A 17,259-nucleotide genomic window follows, 5' to 3' on the forward strand; every position below is an offset into this window, starting at 1 on the left:
ACCAATTTATTGCTAGTCTACTCAAAAAAAAAAGATTGTATACCAACGACCAGCCAATGCACCCCCCAAACTGAAAGTTTTGTTTACGCTGACGACCTTGTATCGCCGTAAAAGGAATCGCCTTCACACAAGTAGAGTCGACAATGGAAGAGGCTTTAAACATGATGTCAAAGTACTACAAACAAAATTCATTAAAACCAAACCCTACTAAAACCCAAGTATGTGCATTCCATCTCAACAACCAATTGCCACATGTAAAACAGAATGTATCTTGGGAGGGATAATACTTGGAACATACTGATAGGCCCATATATCTTGGAGTCATACTAGACCGGTCACTAAAAATTCTTAGGTTACTACGAGAGATTACCTTCTCCGGAAAATTGTAGGGAGCAAGAGGGGTGCAAACCCACAGGTCTTAATGTCGACAGCTGAGACCTTATGTTTCTCAGCAGATTAATATGCTTGTCCCGTCTAGGGTAGATCTAGACACGCCCAACAAGTCACCACGGTATTAAATGAAACATGTAGAATAACTACCGACTGTATGAAATCGAAATCTACCCTCTATCCCTACTGTACCGGGCAGCTGGATTCGCATCACCAGAAGACCGTAGATACGCCTCGCAATATGTGGAGATATTCAGACAAACTTTCGATGAAAGGCACCAATTACAGTTGACTCCGGGAATCTTTACTCGTGCGTCATCATTTAAAGCATACGAAATAAGTCGATGATAAGTCCGAAATTGAAATTTACTAAACGCAACAGCAAGTCACTTACTGTCACTTGCTGTTGCGTTTAGTGAATTTCAATTTCCGACTTATCATCGACTTATTTCGTATGCTTTAAATGATGACGCACGGGTAAAGATTCGCGGACTCAACTGTATACGGGTTTGACGAACCATCAGGAACCAGCCGACAGGATGAGAAATGTCAGCGTCGAACCACCCGAACTGTTCCCTCTACAACCAGAACCAACAATTGGAATGAACCTGGACTGGAGAACCTAGCGGACACTCAAGCGCATACTCACCGGCGTTGCACGTGTAAAACAGGACCTCATTAAACGGGGTATAAACACATATAACGACGCACTTTGTGAATGTGGGGAAATACAGAATGTAAAGCACCTGAGTACGCAGACTTTATACACAAATACAAAGACGTAGCTCGATACTAGGCAGAAAAACTGTAGTCGGATCCAGACCCAAAAAAGTAAAGTAAGTATCTAGGCAATTTTGAGGCGCGAGAAACTCATCTTTCACTCCATAGGTACATTTTAAGGAACTTGTGGGTAGAATTTGATGGCATAGCCATATAAATATCTGTGCGAAACCTATTCTTCTATTACAGTCTCCCCCGTATATCTTCTTATACGGGAGAAATAGAGCTTCTTATACATGATGCACATTAGTGGAGACGTCATGCTGCTATATTTAGATGAGATAAAACCATATTGATTTATTAAAAACCATTTTATTTATTTACATGAGATCACTTTAAATTCATTTAAATAAATACAAATTCTCGAAAATGAAATAATGTTAAAGTAAAATGGACACGTGTATTAACTTTTACAAAAGTGTATGGATCGAAATAATTACTTCTTCTAAAGTAGACTCATCTTTTCACGTACATAAAAATAAAAAAAAATGCGCTCTAGACACGATTCGAACCTCGTAGAATCTGATTAAGTTCAAGTCTATGTTCTTAACCACCAAACACTACAACTTAATGTATGATGGTTTATAATACACACATTATTGAGCACACAGTTTGTGTTGGAATACCACCTATGACTAAACTGTTTTGGGTGCAGAAATCTATAAACATGTTACCATTCTCATTAGTTTGTCCCAATCCTTCTTTCCCCATTACAGTTTCTCTTCCACTATTATTGGTTCCTATTTTAGCATTTATGTCTCTGATTATCATCACAATATCTTTTTTATATTTATTTTGTATTTTATCGTATGCGGTCTGTAGTTGTTGGTAAAACTCATCTTTTATGTCCTGATCTTGTTCATTTGTTGGTGCATATATATTAACAATTATTAGATTTTTATATCTCGCTTTGAATCTAGCTATTATTATTCTATCCGAGATGACTTCCCATTCTATTAGGGCAGTTGTTGCTTCTTTTGAAATCATGAATGCAACACCACTCTCGTGTCGGTCTTTTCGCCACATTTTCCCGAGTATATAACCGTTTTGTCGTGTTCAATTCTTGTTTTTCCACATCCCTTCCATCTAATTTCACATAATCCTAATCTACTAATGTTATTTTTGTCCATTTCTTTTGCCACTTGATGTGTTTTACTTATTTCAAACATTGTTCGGACATTCCAGCATCCTATGTACGTTGTTTTTCTCAAATCCATTTCCGTGGCCATTTTCGTCATCGCGTTATCCGTCCTATTTCCGAGGCTTGTAGAGGTTTCTTTAGCAATAGTATTTTTTATGTGGTGAGGTCGCTAACCTCACGCACAACCCTCCTCCTTTCTCATCCTGAGCTTGGGACCAGGCAATGGTGGAGTTCCAGAAAAGTTTTAGGTGTGTAAAAATTATTATGGAGAATTACAATGAGTTCTGCATAAAACTGCAGAGAAAATTCAAACTAATAGTCAAATTGAGGGGATGACGTCTCATTAATATATGGTATATCATTATGTTTTTGTAATTACCGATGTTTTTCAAAATTGAATTTTTAGGTAGGACCATCAGGAAGTGGCAAGAGTACTATTATAAGACTCCTCTTCAGGTTTTATGATGTCGATACAGGAGTTATTGTTATAGATGGGCAAAATATTAAGACTGTTACTCAAGAATCACTAAGAAGAGCTATCGGCGTAGTTCCACAGGATACAGTATTATTTAATAATACTGTAGAGTAAGTTTCATTTAATTAATAATAAAAAATTAATATGAAGTAAAAATTCCATACAGAAAATAAAACTTTTATAAACAGGCTTGGAAGAGATTTATTATTGAGAAAATTATTTCATTTCACTGAATACCAAAATACATTTAAAATAGAAAATTGGTGTACTATTTAAAGTGGTGTAATTTCATATTTTCATTTTTTATTCAATTTTACTTATTTATTTGCTTAAATTTATTAGTCCAGTCGGTATCTGTTTCGGATCGATTATAGTGTGTTGGACCTTAGATTTTTGTAGAAATATCTGCGGAAGATTGTTTATAACTAGAATTTGAATATGCTCCAGCTGAAAATATTTGTGGAAAATTCAGCAAAAAAATTCGAATTAAAAATCAAACTTACCCCCATTCTTCAACCTAATGATAAGATAATAATTTTACGAGATATGCTTTAGCTTGGTGACGTGTGTATAAATGTTAAAAAGCAATTACTTAGTAGGTTTTCATGTTTTAGATACAATATACAATATGGTAGACTAACAGCAACAGTGACTGATGTGATAGAAGCCGCTAGAGGTGCTGATATACACGAAAAAATTCTTACCTTTCCAGAAGCTTATGAAACCAAGGTTGGAGAGAGAGGACTAAGACTAAGTGGTGGTGAGAAGCAGAGAGTGGCTATAGCTAGAACGCTATTGAAGGCTCCAAATATAATCTTACTTGATGAAGCTACCAGTGCCTTAGATACTCAAACGGAAAGAAATATACAAGTAAGTTAATCAATATATTATTATCGTATCAGAATTGTGCCCTTTAACTATAGCAGAACTTTTTTAAACTTAAAAAAAATTATAAAATTATTGATTATGGTTTTCACTACACATCATTCATTATGACTTGAGGTGCTGTATCATAGAAACAGCACCTTAAATAGTTCCATGTGTATTCTTGAATTGACTCAAATCTTCTTTTTTATTATACTAGTGTATGTATCGATTATTCTATGGTGGCATGACAGTGGCATGATCATCAGGGGCATGACAGTGGCCTGATCATCAGTGGCATGACAGATTGTTATGAACCAACATTCTTTAAAACAGTCCTCCTATTGTCTCTGTATCTGGCAACTCTTCTCAATGCTCTAACTACATCATCATTCTCTTTGCCTTATCCCTATGCGGGGTCTTCTTCCCTAATTGAATTTCTCCACACAATTCTATCTTGGGTCATATCAATGTTAATCCCCTTTACCAACATGTCCTGCCTTATCGTCTCCCCCCAGGTCTTTTTGGTCTTCCTCTCCTACTCCTTCCAGGAATCTGCACTTCAGCTATTCTTCGTATTGGGTGATTAACGTCTCGACGTTGAACATGACCAAACCATCTTAACCTCTGCTCTCTCATTTTGGCATCAATTGGTGCCACACCTAGACTTCCCCTAATATACTCATTTCTAATTTTATCCTTCTTTGTCACTCCACTCATCCATCTAAGCATTCTCATTTCCGCCACATGCATTCGTTGTTCCTCTTTCTTTTTCACTGTCCAACATTCAGTTTCGTACATCATTGCCGGTCTTATGGCTGTTTTATAGAATTTTCCCTTCAGATTCATTGGAATTTTTCTGTCACACAACACACCACTCGCTTCTTTCCACTTCATCCATGCAGCCCTAATTCTACTGCATGCATCTTTATCTATTTCTCCATTACTCTGTAATACCGATCCCAGGTACTTAAAACTATTGCTTTTTACAATCAGTTCACCATCCAAAGATACCATTTTATTTGTAGTAACTCCATCTTTAAATGAACATTCCAAATACTCTGTTTTTGTCCTACTGTTTTAAACCTTTTTCCTCCAGAGCTTGCCTCCACCGTTCCAGTTTTTGTTATAAGTCTCTTTCACTATTTCCTACTAACACGACATCATCAGCATACATTAAGCACCATGGAATGTTACCCTGTAGTTTCGCTGTTATCTGGTCCAAAACTAATGAGAATATATAAGGACTAAGCACAGAGCCTTGGTGCAATCCTACTTTCACATGAAATTTATCAGTCTCTCCCACACCTGTCCTAACACTAGTCGTTACTCCCTCATACATATCCCTCACAATCTTTACATATTCACCAGGGACTCCTTTCTTATTGAGTGCCCACCACAGAATCTCTCGAGGAACTCTATCATACGCTTTCTCAAGATCAATGAATACCATATGAGCGTTTGTTTCTTTACTCCTGTATTGTTCCATCACCTGCCTTATAATGAAAATTGCATCTGTTGTTGATCTGCCCTGCATAAAGCCAAATTGATTCTCGGATATTTCGGTCTCTTCACGTATCCGTCTATCAATTACTCTTTCCCATATTTTCATGGTGTGGCTAAGCAGTTTTATAGCCCTGTAGTTTGTACATTGTTGTATATCTCCCTTGTTTTTGTAAACAAGTACCAGTATACTGCTTCTCCATTCGTCTTGCATTTGCCCAACTTCCATAATTCTCAATGCTCTAACTACAATAAATTTAAAATCATTCTCTAGGTTGTCTGGATACCAAAGTCTCGGTCTTCCTCTGGCTCGTTGTTCCATCGGCTCTCTTCGATCAAAAACTTTTCTGACTGTTGCACCTTCCTCACGTTTAATTACATTCCCTATCCATCTAAGGCGTGCTACCTTATAGAATTTTACATTAGGTTCCCAAAAACTTCTATGTAACCCATACGGGCGTTACAACTCAACAAGTTGTAACGCCTGCGTCACAAATGTTGCTCTTTTATTCCTTCATAATATATTCTTCTTAAGAGTTTTCACTAGAAAAGTTTAAGCGGTTCTTGAACATTCGGTGACCACGTTTCTGCTCCATATGTTAGAATTCTCCTTAGTGTTTTATAGACGGTCATTTTAATTTTTCTGGATAGAGGCAATCTGACTTCCCAGGCTATAGTAACACTTATTGGAAAGCACTATTCTTCTTTTAATTCCTTCGCTAATATTTTATCTTTAGTCGACAGCGAGAGTAGGTATATGAAGGTATCTATACCTTCCAGTTCTAAATCGTCGATTATTATTCTTCTAGGTATCTGGGTGCTTTCCCTAGTACAATAAATATATTTGGCCTTCTGGGCATTTATATTTAATCCCATTCGCAGTGCAGAGTATGACCCCTGAAAATATCAACGTATGTTGATGAAAGTGAATGAAGAAAACTGTATATTTTTGGTAAATATTAATAAAAAATGCCATAATAATTATTTTGGGAACTTAAAAAAAGCATATAGGTTATGATTTATTGATGGTAATCGCCATACACTGCAAATTCCAAAGATAGGCCAACTGAAATGATAAGGGGCTTATATGTGGAGGTCGAAGTACTTATGTGTTTAATTTGTGGAAATTAATTTGTACTATACAGTCCCTGGCCATCTTATTATAACCACCTATGAATTTTTATAAAAATCAACTATTCCTCTAAGTACATTTTGTTTAAAAATTATTTTTAAATTTAATTTTGTTATGTAATGTTAATGTTATACATTAACTACAATGTATTTAATAATAAACAGCAATAAAATATTACATATTTATATATTTTTTAATATTCTGTTGAATTCCTGACTTTAACCCCATAGAAAATATTTTAGAGTTTTTAAAACGAGAAATTTCCAGTGAAAAGGTCACCAAAAAACATGTTTTGATTGAAGAACTACTATATCATTGGAACCACAATGACAAATTGAAGCAAAGTGAATTTAACTGTTTAACTGAGTTCAACAAAATATTAAAAAAACATAAATATGTGATATTTTCAAATGTTTTATTGCTGTTTATTATTAAATATATAATATATAGCAATAAAACACTTAAAAATATCCCATATTTATATATTTTTTAATATTTTGTTGAGCCCCCTTTCATTTTTTTTTGCCGCTTTGATTACCGCTAGTGCCCGTCTTGGCATACTTTGAATGCAGTTAAATTCACTTTGCTTCAATTTATCATTGTGGTTAAAATGATACATTAGTTCTTGAATCAAAACAATTTTGTGTTTGACCTATTCACTGTAAATTTCTTGTTTTAAAAGCTCCTAAATATTTTCTATGTAATTAAGGTCAGGAATTCAACATGATATTAAAAAATATGTAAATATGTAATATTTTCAAATATTTTGTTGCTGTTTATTATTAAATATATTATAGTTAATGTATAACATTAACATTACATAACAAAATTAAATTTAAAAACAATTTTTAAACAAAAGGTAGGTACTTAGTGGAATAGTTCATTTTTATAAAAATTCCTAGGTGGTCATAATAATATGGCCAGGGACTGTATGTAAAAACTGTAATACTGTTCATTTTTTAATTACCAATTTTGAATTGTTTTAGGAATCTCTGAATAGAATGTGTGCAAACAAAACCACGATAATAGTAGCACATAGACTCTCCACCATTATTCATGCAGATGAGATATTAGTTTTACAAGAAGGAGAAATAGTGGAAAGAGGAAAACACGACCACCTGATAGGCCAAGAAGGAATATACGCTAACATGTGGCGACAGCAATTGGAGAATAAAGATAAAGAGTCTTTGGAAAATAGCTCGGAGAGTGCTAAATCTAAATAGCCATAGCGCAGCTCGAACATAGCTAAATTGTGGTACTGAATTGAAATATTCTATTTAATTATAAGTAAAATAGTTAAAATATGGTATTAGAAAACAATATTGTTTTTTATTTAATAAAAAAATAAAATAAACAATTTATATTTATTTGACCTCAAATTTTTCATTACTGTTATTATTTTTTATTACTGCTAAATTATTCAGCAAGCACGGTAAAATTATTATACCAGTAATCCACAATTATCTTTCTTACATAAAAAATCTTAAACTTTTATTCATTTGTTCTATTAGGCAAAAGTATTATTAAACTTGTTCCTGTCTTTTCTAACGCTGTCGACACGTCTTTAAATATATCGCCTGGTCCAACTGCTTTACCTTTGAATAACGAATCGATTGCACGTTCTTTGTTACTAAAAAGAATAAGAGAGAAAAATGAAGTCAATTTACACAATTAAAAATTTGTTTACTCTATTACGCTGATGACACCGTGTTAGTAGCAGAGTGCGAAGACGACCTACAAAGATAACTGCACGAATTCAATATTAACGCAAAAGAAATGAATATGAAAATATCAACCCGAAAAACAAAAAGCTTAGTAATATACAAATAAGATGCAAATTGGAGTTAGACAATCAAATTGTACAAGTAATGATTTTCAAATACCTGGGAATTATTTTATCATCCGACAACAATATCGAAGAAGAGGTAAAAGACCAAATAATTAAAGCCAGTAGAACGGCTGGATGCATAAACGACACAATATACTGAATATAGGGCATTAAAACAACCCAACGAACTGAGAAAAAATTTTATACAGACTTGTATGTCCGAGAGAATAACATGTAACCACATGTCCGTGATACACCCGTAAGCACTATGGGCAGTATTATCTGTACATTGTTGCCGAAAGAAAGTTTATTTTTTAGAAGGTGTGGGGAAATATTTAAAAGATTTGATTACAAGATTATGGAAGCAGGTTCCCATCCTAGATTAAATCAACAGTTTCTTTAATTTCAATTCATAAAAAATAAGATAATAAATTCTTAATGGCATACATTAAAACAATTTATCTAAAAAATATCAATTTTATAATTTTAATTAAAACTATTTTAAATTAAATTTTCAAAAAGTCCACCACCTTCAGCCAAGTAGTCCAATCTATTGTATAATTGCCTTCGGGCGTTCGACAACATTTCGGGTGTTTTTTCGTTTTCGGTTTGAAAGTTTTTTTAAAAAGTACATGTTTCTTTTTAAAATATTTCGTACAGTTTTAGCACCAATACTAGTTTTTTTTGAAATTAGCGTGCTTTTACGGAAAATTAATTTCAGGTAGACTACATACGGCAATATGTAGTCTAGAGGCAGTATCACGCTGTTCCCGTTCTTCATTAATTGCACGAGCTATCGGCACTACTTCCAGAATAATGAAATTTAATAATTTGAATTTTATGTTCAGTTATAAAGGTTACCATTTCCCTAACTTGAAATATCAATTTATTTATTCTGTTTTTTGCGAATAAAACCAGAATTATTACTAATGAAAAAATAAACGTTTGTTTGACGTTTCCGTTATCAAAACTGAATGTCGCTATAGTCCTGTCGCCAGGGGGGGTACAACGGCCTCGTTAATTCAGATGGACTTACCCAAATTTTTTTTATGTATTTTGACCCGTAGAACACGAATTTTTTGGGTAACAGTTGATCCGGATGTCGATAAGATTGTTATAGACCAAGAACTTGAGGAATCAAATAACAGCGATTTTTGGCAAAACAAAACAATATTTTGTATTTTTTGGGTCATTTTAAGCAAAAAATATTTCTACAAGTTTTTTAGTAGGATGCACAGTTTTCGAGATAAACGCGGTTGAACTTTCAAAAAATCGAAAAACTGCAATTTTTAAACCCGAATAACTTTTGATTAAAAAATAAAATAGCAATTCTGCTTAGCGCCTTTGAAAGTTCAAGTCAAATTATGTCGGTTTTGATTATTTGCATTGCTAAAAATTTATTGTGTTATTGCTAAACAAAGCTACAAACAACTAGTGCGTGAGTGATGTTTCTATGATTTCTCATTTAAAATCGAACGAGTAGGTAGAATAGGTACTAGTGCAATCAAGACTATTTCTACGTTACATGCGTTAAAACGCATGTAAAAGCACGGGAAACCCTACGTGTTTATAGCTTTGTTAAACAATAAAAAAATAAATTTTTACCAATGCAAATAATCAAAACCGATATAATTTGACTTAAACTTTCAAATGCGGTAAGCAGACTTGCTATTTTATTTTTTAATCAAAAGTTATTCGGGTTCAAAAATTCTCCTACGAAAAAACTTGTAGAAATATTTTTTACTTAAAATGGCCCAAAAAATACAAAATATTGTTTTGTTTTGCCAAAAATCGCTGTTATTTGATTCCTCAAGTTCTTGGTCTATAACAATCTTATCGACATCCGGATCAACTGTTACCCAAAAAATTCGTGTTCTACGGGTCAAAATACATAAAAAAAACTTGAGTAAGTCCATCTGAATTAACGAGGCCGTTGTACCCCCCCTGGCGACAGGACTACTATGACAAAACTGGAATTCAATCTAATGGGCGTTAAAAACAAGCTCGTATGTCGATAATAATTTCATACTATATTCTGTCTCTCTCGGTTAGCAGAAAAGCCTCACACTGTTCTTTTAAAAACCTCATACTGCACTAATTATGCAAGCTATTCTTGTTCTCATGATCATTTTTCAGTGCGTCACAGTTTTTCGATTTCTCTCTAATGCATTAAGTTTGATGAGACGGAAAAAGCGGTAGCTCCGTGATTAAACACAAAAATAATGCAGCATTACAATGGTTATATACATAAGATGTCTATTCCTAACCTACGTTTGATTCGTTGATATTTAGAATGCGCGTTTTTTCTAGCCAATCAAATACACGTATTACGAACATTTGACGAAAACTTCGTCCATTTTGGCCATTTTTTAGAAGTGTCAAAGAGTCAAGTGACGGTTATTATTCAAGTCAGTATTTTGTGTACCTGTCATTTTGAAATTTCGAATTCGACTTCCCTTGTGTTTCACAACGTTTTTGTGCATTATTTTGTGTTTTAGTTTAGAATTTAGTTCGTTAAAAGTTAGTTTTGTATTTTGGTTTAGAATTTAATTCGTTAGAAGTTAGTTTATACTCCAGGTCTTTATGCAAGAAAAATATACTCGCGTCTAGAAATTATAAAATAATTTTGCTCCTTGGCTTTCTCAAGGTCATTCGATTGAAATGTCAAATAAAAAATATTATAAGGTTATGTTTTATTTTTATTGTGAATTTGAAATTATTATATTATGTATTAATAAATATTATTGGTGCTGATGAAATTACGAATTAATGTTACAAGACAGACATAATATCATAAATTGCTTTCAGAGTAGGTACGTTAGTAAATGTTTTTAAAGTATTAATGCCTACAATATTTTCAATATGAATTAAAAAAAAATGAATTAGAATAGGTGAGAAAATCAAACAAATTAATAATGTATACAAATAAAGATTTTATTCTAATTAAAGAGCACATTATTTACTTGTAGCATTAATTGATTTGCTATCAAATTTGTTTCTTCAGCATCAGGTTTTGATAACAGCTTTTTTTTTGACTTTGTAGTTTTTTTCTTGGTGGAAAATAAACGTTTTTGAGCAACTACTTTTTTATTGTGTGGAATGTTTTGTGTTCCATGAGATAGTGCCACAATATTAAGTTCATTTCCAGAATGTTCTGCTAATGTCCTTAATGTAGGCACCAAGGGTGCTGTAATACTTTTAAATGCCTCAAGTTGTTCAAAAGTTGTTATATTTTGAATTATTTGGGTTTGTATTTCTATCAATTTCTGTTTTTCAACTTCCAGTTGTTTGGACGTTTTTTCTTGATTGATATTACAAGACTTACTCACAAATTCCACAAATTTAGCTTGCTCTGTAGCTTGTTTAATTTTTACCTCATCTGTATTTATTATATGTTCTTCATCTGCATTAGTATCTTGAATTTGATGGCCTTTCATAAATTGACACACAAGATGTATGTGTTTGCACGTATTTCATCTTATACTGTTATCCAAGCATGTACAGGAATATGAATGTAGACAGGATTGGCACAAATCACAGACTAATCGGCAGTCACAACTGGGTTTGTTTTTCTGAACTAAATAGATATCATTGGTTGAACTTGATGGTATCTCCCAGCCCATTTCAGACATGACAATGGTGTCCATATCTAAATTAAGACTTGTTTTGTGCCTTTTCCGTAACTCTCGTAATTTTCTGGATATTTTACCTTTATTCAACGTAATAAGCCGTTCAAACAATTTGTCTTTAATTAATTTAATCAAGATATTGATAGTTTTATCCAGCCTTCGTACTTGTCTTCCATTTAAATACAAATATTTAATCGTTTGATGCATTCGTTCTATGCTCATATTTGTATTTATTCCTGCATGCAAGCGATAACAGTATGCTCAGGATTCCATATTGTGCAGATAACATTTTTGAAAATATTGACCAAATTCTTGGGTATTACCAGAAGATAGAAGAGAAATTTGAAAATTTTGTATCATATCCCTAAATGAAGTAACATCGGTCTCTTGTAATAAGGTACGTAGCTGTTTGTATACGATAACCTAAAAGACGAATGATATGGTGAGTGGGCAAAAAAATTAAATATTTAAGTTACCTTTTGCTCTTGACCATCAATTTTATTTAGATTTTTCCGCCACGCTTTATCTACGTGCCAGGAACAGAATAGCCTAAAATTTAATATCCATAATATAGATTTAATAAAAAAATTTTTTAAGAAACGCTTTTCTTTAATAACGAGTGACTAAAATTAAAAATATTATAAAAAATTAACATAAAAAAAATTGAAAAAATCTAACACATTCGTCAAAAAAAAGCGTGGCACATCTTCATCGAATAAATGGTTTTCGCCCCACGCTTTTATTTAACGAATGTGTTAGATTTTTTCATTTTTATTTTTTGCTTTTTAGTTGATTTTTTTATATATTTAATTTTAGTCACTCATAACTAAAGAAAAGCGTTTCTTAAAAATTTTTTTTCATATTTTTTTATTTTGTACTTTTTGTCTTACACTTTTCAAACATTAAAATACATCGTCATGTTTATTAAAATATGTATAAAACATATGATGTATCTACTAACATGAAAAGTAGTTGGAATGGGCAAAAAATTTGAAACTTTGTTGTTTATTTATGAAGCATAACGTAAACAATTAACGCAAAAAGTGAAATTATGTATGGTTCATATCATTAGCTACAATCCGTAAAAGTTTCAAGTTTTTACATCGTAAAAAACAAGAGAATTTAAGTATTTTCCATTAAAATCGTTTTTTTTTTATCTAAACAATAAACAAAAAAATTTTTTATTGACTATTCGTGTATTGTTCCCGCAAATGCATATGTCTGCAAATTTTCATTCATTTGCATTGGAGAAAAGGCAGTCAAATTAACGTCTAAAGATTTGACGAAAACTATTGAACTAAATAAAAGCGTTTAAAAATAAGAATATATTGCATAGTTTTCTACCTGAATTTAGCTGGAGTCATAATTTGGAGCCATGCATTATAGTAATATTGGGCCATGTCTGACATGAAAACCATGGGTTTGATTACTCTTCCTAAATTTTCTTTTATCTTTATGAAAAAAATAGTCATTATTTCCTCATCAGACCGATTTCCAATCATAAAACAACAAGGAAATCCCTCCCTCATATCATCCAATATTAACAATGTAGTAAGTTCAAAATCATGAGCATTAAGTCCATGTGTTCCGTCGATACAAATTACATCTTCTGAGTATTTGTCTAACACTTCCAGTTGACCAGGATGCATAACAATTAACAGAAAATCTTCATTTTTTAAACAAGGAAAATCATTACATAAAGCCCCTTGTGGCTTGTAATATAAAATTATTCCACTATTCTTGGCTTCTTCAATCCAGGATTCAATACTTATAACTTCATTTTTATGGCGAATTCCATCAGAATTTAAATTAAAAGTTTGTGATATATTATGAAGATCTTTTCTTGTTAAGATATGCATCCTTTCCAACTTATTATTAGTTACAGAATCTCTAATCTCATCTAATATGGAAACAAGAGGAATTTTCGAAGCAATTTTACTAGCTATTTCTATTTTTTCATTTTTAGTAATATTCAAATGACCCAAGTCATTGTCATGACCAATGTGAGTTTGTATAAAATTAATTTTAACATTGCCATTTTCTGGTAAAATACAAACTTTCAATCGAGAAGGACATATTCCATTAATTTTTCTGCTTCCTTTGGTTTTTAAATATCGCATATCCTTACCCTTTTTCACATAAAAACCTGAACGATGGCAAATATAACTCTGTTTCTTAATGCCCTCTGCAGTCGTATATGGATGACTGTATGTGACATATGAAGAAAATTCTTTTTTTTCCATGTTAGTTTTCCATTTTTGAAATTCTAGTTCACTAGAAAAGTGAAGATCTTGTTGCTCTATTTTAATGGCATGATATTCTTCGAAATCAAGAATTAAATTGGATTTTATAGAATTTTCGTAGTTACACAAACTGCACTTGAAGTTTTGTTGCTTTTTTCCAATATCACTGTCTTTTGCATGAATTTTTTTATGTTTTCTAAGATTTTGTAAATGTGAAAACTTTTTCTGGCATTCACTGCATTGATATGGGCAAATCTTAGATGAAGTCAGCTCGTTGATATTTTCTGAAATAAAATAAAATATGTTCGCTATTGATTCCTGTATACAATAATAGCCAAAAAGCACTAAATAGAAGTTTTGTCCTCACCTGGATGAAACTTAGTGACATGCCTTTTTAAATTGGAATATTTAGAGAACCTTTTGGGACATTTGTTACAAAGTACAATAGACTTAAATGTTTTGTTGGGTGCAATTATGTCCAGTTTATCTAAAATTACAAGAATTAGGAATCATCAAATTGTAGATATAACAACGAGAAGTCATCAAGTTTGTAGATTGCATAGATATCCAGTGGATTGTTATTAATCAAAAACAACTTACCAGGATGAAACGTTTTCAGGTGACTTCTTAAATTAGAATGTTTTGAGAATGTGAGCGTACACTCCGTGCATATATGTTCCATTATATATTCCTATTTTAGCCGAAATAGTTTTAAAATAATATGTAGATTTATAGTAAATAATAATCTCAAAATATTGTAGGCCTTATATAGTTTAAGAACATCTACTAGATTACTCTGACAGCAATTTATATTATGAATGTCTTGTAACATTAATTCAGCACAAATATTATTTACTAGTAATACATACAAATTTAATCAGCACAAATATTACATCAATATTTCAAATAATGTCAACAGTTGAAACATAACCTTATTAAACATATTTGAATTTCGCGGCATTTTATTTTACATTCTCATAGAACTGTCACAACTTTGACCTTGTGGAAGCCAAGGAGCCAAAATATTTTATAATTTCTAGACGCGAGTGAAAAATATCCATAGTAAGGAGACGTAACTCATGGCTGAAGAACCTTAGGAAATGGTTTGGATGTAATAACAATGAATTGTTTAGAGCCGCGGTTTCAGAAATAAAGATCGCTCTGATGATTATCAACTTTTGAAGTGGAGACAGCACCTAGAGAAGAAGATAAAAACACAGTTTATGGATAGTTTTGTGTCATTTTTTAATGTTTCCATATTAATAAATTTAATTAACAATATTGTTTACTTTTTAATTTTATTCCCCTTTATAAAAAATACCTACATGTTAACATATTGTGTAAAAATCAAATCTACTAAATTACTAATTAGTTTAATTCCACAAGCTTTTCACCTATGGCTAAGTACGATTCTGGCATCTGTCAGATTCGTCAATAATTACATGAAATAAGTCTCGACACAGCCAATACAGTATATGACGTCATAATTAATGACGCACTGAAAAATGATCATGAGAACAAGAATATATGCAGTTTTCAAATTTCCACTCCTCTATAAGTCAGATATTAGACCAGTTATGACTTACACGGCCGAAACAAGACCAGATACAAGCAAAACACAAAGACATCTGGAGACCCAACGAATCGTTGGGTCTCTCAAGAAGTCCTTCTTAAGAAGGATTGCTGGAAAAGGATAGGGTAAGAAGTAAGGAATCGGGCAAGGGCGGAAGTAAGGGCGTATATGTGGGGTAGACAATATAAATATCTGGGTAAAGAATAGAAAAGACGAATGGAATCAACACATAAGCAGGATGTCTGATCAAGGATAGTAAGAATAGCCAGGAACAAGTCACCGTTAGGCAGAAGAAGTATATAGGACGCCCAAAGAAAAGATGGAATGACAATTTATGGACAGAATGAAAGGCACCGTTGAAGAAAAACAGGCAGTACTGCCTCTATAAAAGAAGAAGAAGAAACATTTGTTTAATAGTAACTTCGAGAAGAAGAGAACTTCGACGACCGGCTTCGAGCGCTACAATTACAATTTACTGCTCATCATCAGGCCCCAAGTAAGGTTAAATCTTATTTTGAATTGGCCCATATGTACAAAAAAAACACCTCATGTAACGCCCTGGTGAAATGTTACTAAATATGTCTTCTAGTTGATGATAGTAGGCTTTTCTTTTAATCTTACCCTGACCGACCTGAGGAGCATACATACTTCTTCTTGTAGCTTCCTCTCCTATTGGAAATTGGCTATCATCATAGCTATTCGTACCTTATTGGCGCCTGCTTTGAAAAGATCTACTGAGCTGCAACTATACCACTCTCTTAAGTTTCTCAACCATGAAATTCTTCTACCTATGGATCTCTTACCCTTAATTTTGCCCTGCATTGTGAGCTTTAATATCTCATATTTCGCCCCTCTGGTAATTTGGCCTAAATATTCCAGATTTCTTGTTTCGACATTCTTTATCGCCTCACAATCCTTGTGTAGCATTCTTAACACTTCTGCATTTGTAACTCGTTGGATCCATGATATTATCAAAATCCTTCTATAGCACCACATCTCAAATGCTTCCAACTTCTTTATATGGTCTACTTTTAGTGTCCAGCTTTCCATTCCATACAACAAAGTTAAGAACACGTAGCGTCTTAAGTCTCTTATTCTCAGCTCCAGAGGAAGGTCTCGATTAACAAACATTTTTTTCATTTTTATAAAATAAATACATACTCTTATTATTCAACACATCTTTCTCAAATATAAATTTTACTGACATCATCTTTGAAAAGACTGATATGTTTTATACACACTTGTGACAACTGAAAGAATGGGGAAAGAAAAGTATTTTTGAAGTGTGTAAAGTTTTTAATTTCCTAGCTGAGCGCTTTCGGCTTACAAAGTCATCTGAACCATAACATCTTGACCATAGTTCTGAAGATGGATTTGTAAGCCGAAAGCGCTCAGCTAGGAAATTAAAAACTTTACACACTTCAAAAATACTTTTCCCATCCTTTCAATTAACTGGATAAATGAGAGGACAGACGTACTTATACCGTATAAATCAAAGAAATATGGAACATAGGTTTTTAAGACACAGTGTTTGAACTGCATTTGAGAAAGTGGACCAAAATAAAAGTTCCAGACATTAAAACCAGAAATCATAGCAACATTAACGTTGGCATGTAGAAAATATCTTTGAACTAGAACCTCCTACTTCTATCTCTCTTTTTAGGAGTTTACTAAAATAGCGAGCACAGCCGAATGAGCCGA

The 17,259-nt window shown here is 32.7% G+C and overlaps 3 protein-coding genes across 3 annotated transcripts in view; 1 reads left to right on the forward strand and 2 right to left on the reverse strand.

Annotated features, from left to right (window-relative positions):
• Positions 1–7,652, forward strand: part of LOC114334008 (ATP-binding cassette sub-family B member 6) — a 123,283-nt gene extending 115,631 nt beyond the window's left edge. Inside the window, exons 11-13 of the mRNA XM_028284007.2 lie at positions 2,718–2,896; positions 3,401–3,656; positions 7,272–7,652. Coding sequence (XP_028139808.2) covers positions 2,718–2,896; positions 3,401–3,656; positions 7,272–7,508 — 672 coding nt within the window. The 3' untranslated portion in view covers positions 7,509–7,652. The remainder of the gene's footprint in view (positions 1–2,717; positions 2,897–3,400; positions 3,657–7,271) is intronic.
• Positions 7,653–11,593: 3,941 nt separating this feature from the next.
• Positions 11,594–13,972, reverse strand: LOC126888285 (uncharacterized). Its single transcript, XM_050656414.1, has 3 exons — positions 13,087–13,972; positions 12,219–12,291; positions 11,594–12,165 (listed from the first exon to the last, which is right to left on the reverse strand). The coding sequence occupies exons 1-3, from the start codon at positions 13,860–13,862 to the stop codon at positions 12,004–12,006; spliced, it is 1,011 nt and encodes a 336-aa protein (XP_050512371.1). The 5' UTR covers positions 13,863–13,972; the 3' UTR covers positions 11,594–12,003.
• Positions 13,867–15,507, reverse strand: LOC126888635 (gastrula zinc finger protein XlCGF7.1-like). The gene is made up of 4 exons (XM_050656991.1): positions 14,586–15,507; positions 14,353–14,472; positions 13,925–14,269; positions 13,867–13,871 (listed from the first exon to the last, which is right to left on the reverse strand). The coding sequence occupies exons 1-4, from the start codon at positions 14,665–14,667 to the stop codon at positions 13,867–13,869; spliced, it is 552 nt and encodes a 183-aa protein (XP_050512948.1). The 5' UTR covers positions 14,668–15,507.
• Between the last annotated feature and the right edge of the window lie 1,752 nt (positions 15,508–17,259).

The sequence above is a fragment of the Diabrotica virgifera genome, chromosome 7 (genome assembly GCF_917563875.1).
Source record: "Diabrotica virgifera virgifera chromosome 7, PGI_DIABVI_V3a".
Classification (NCBI taxonomy): domain Eukaryota; kingdom Metazoa; phylum Arthropoda; class Insecta; order Coleoptera; family Chrysomelidae; genus Diabrotica; species Diabrotica virgifera.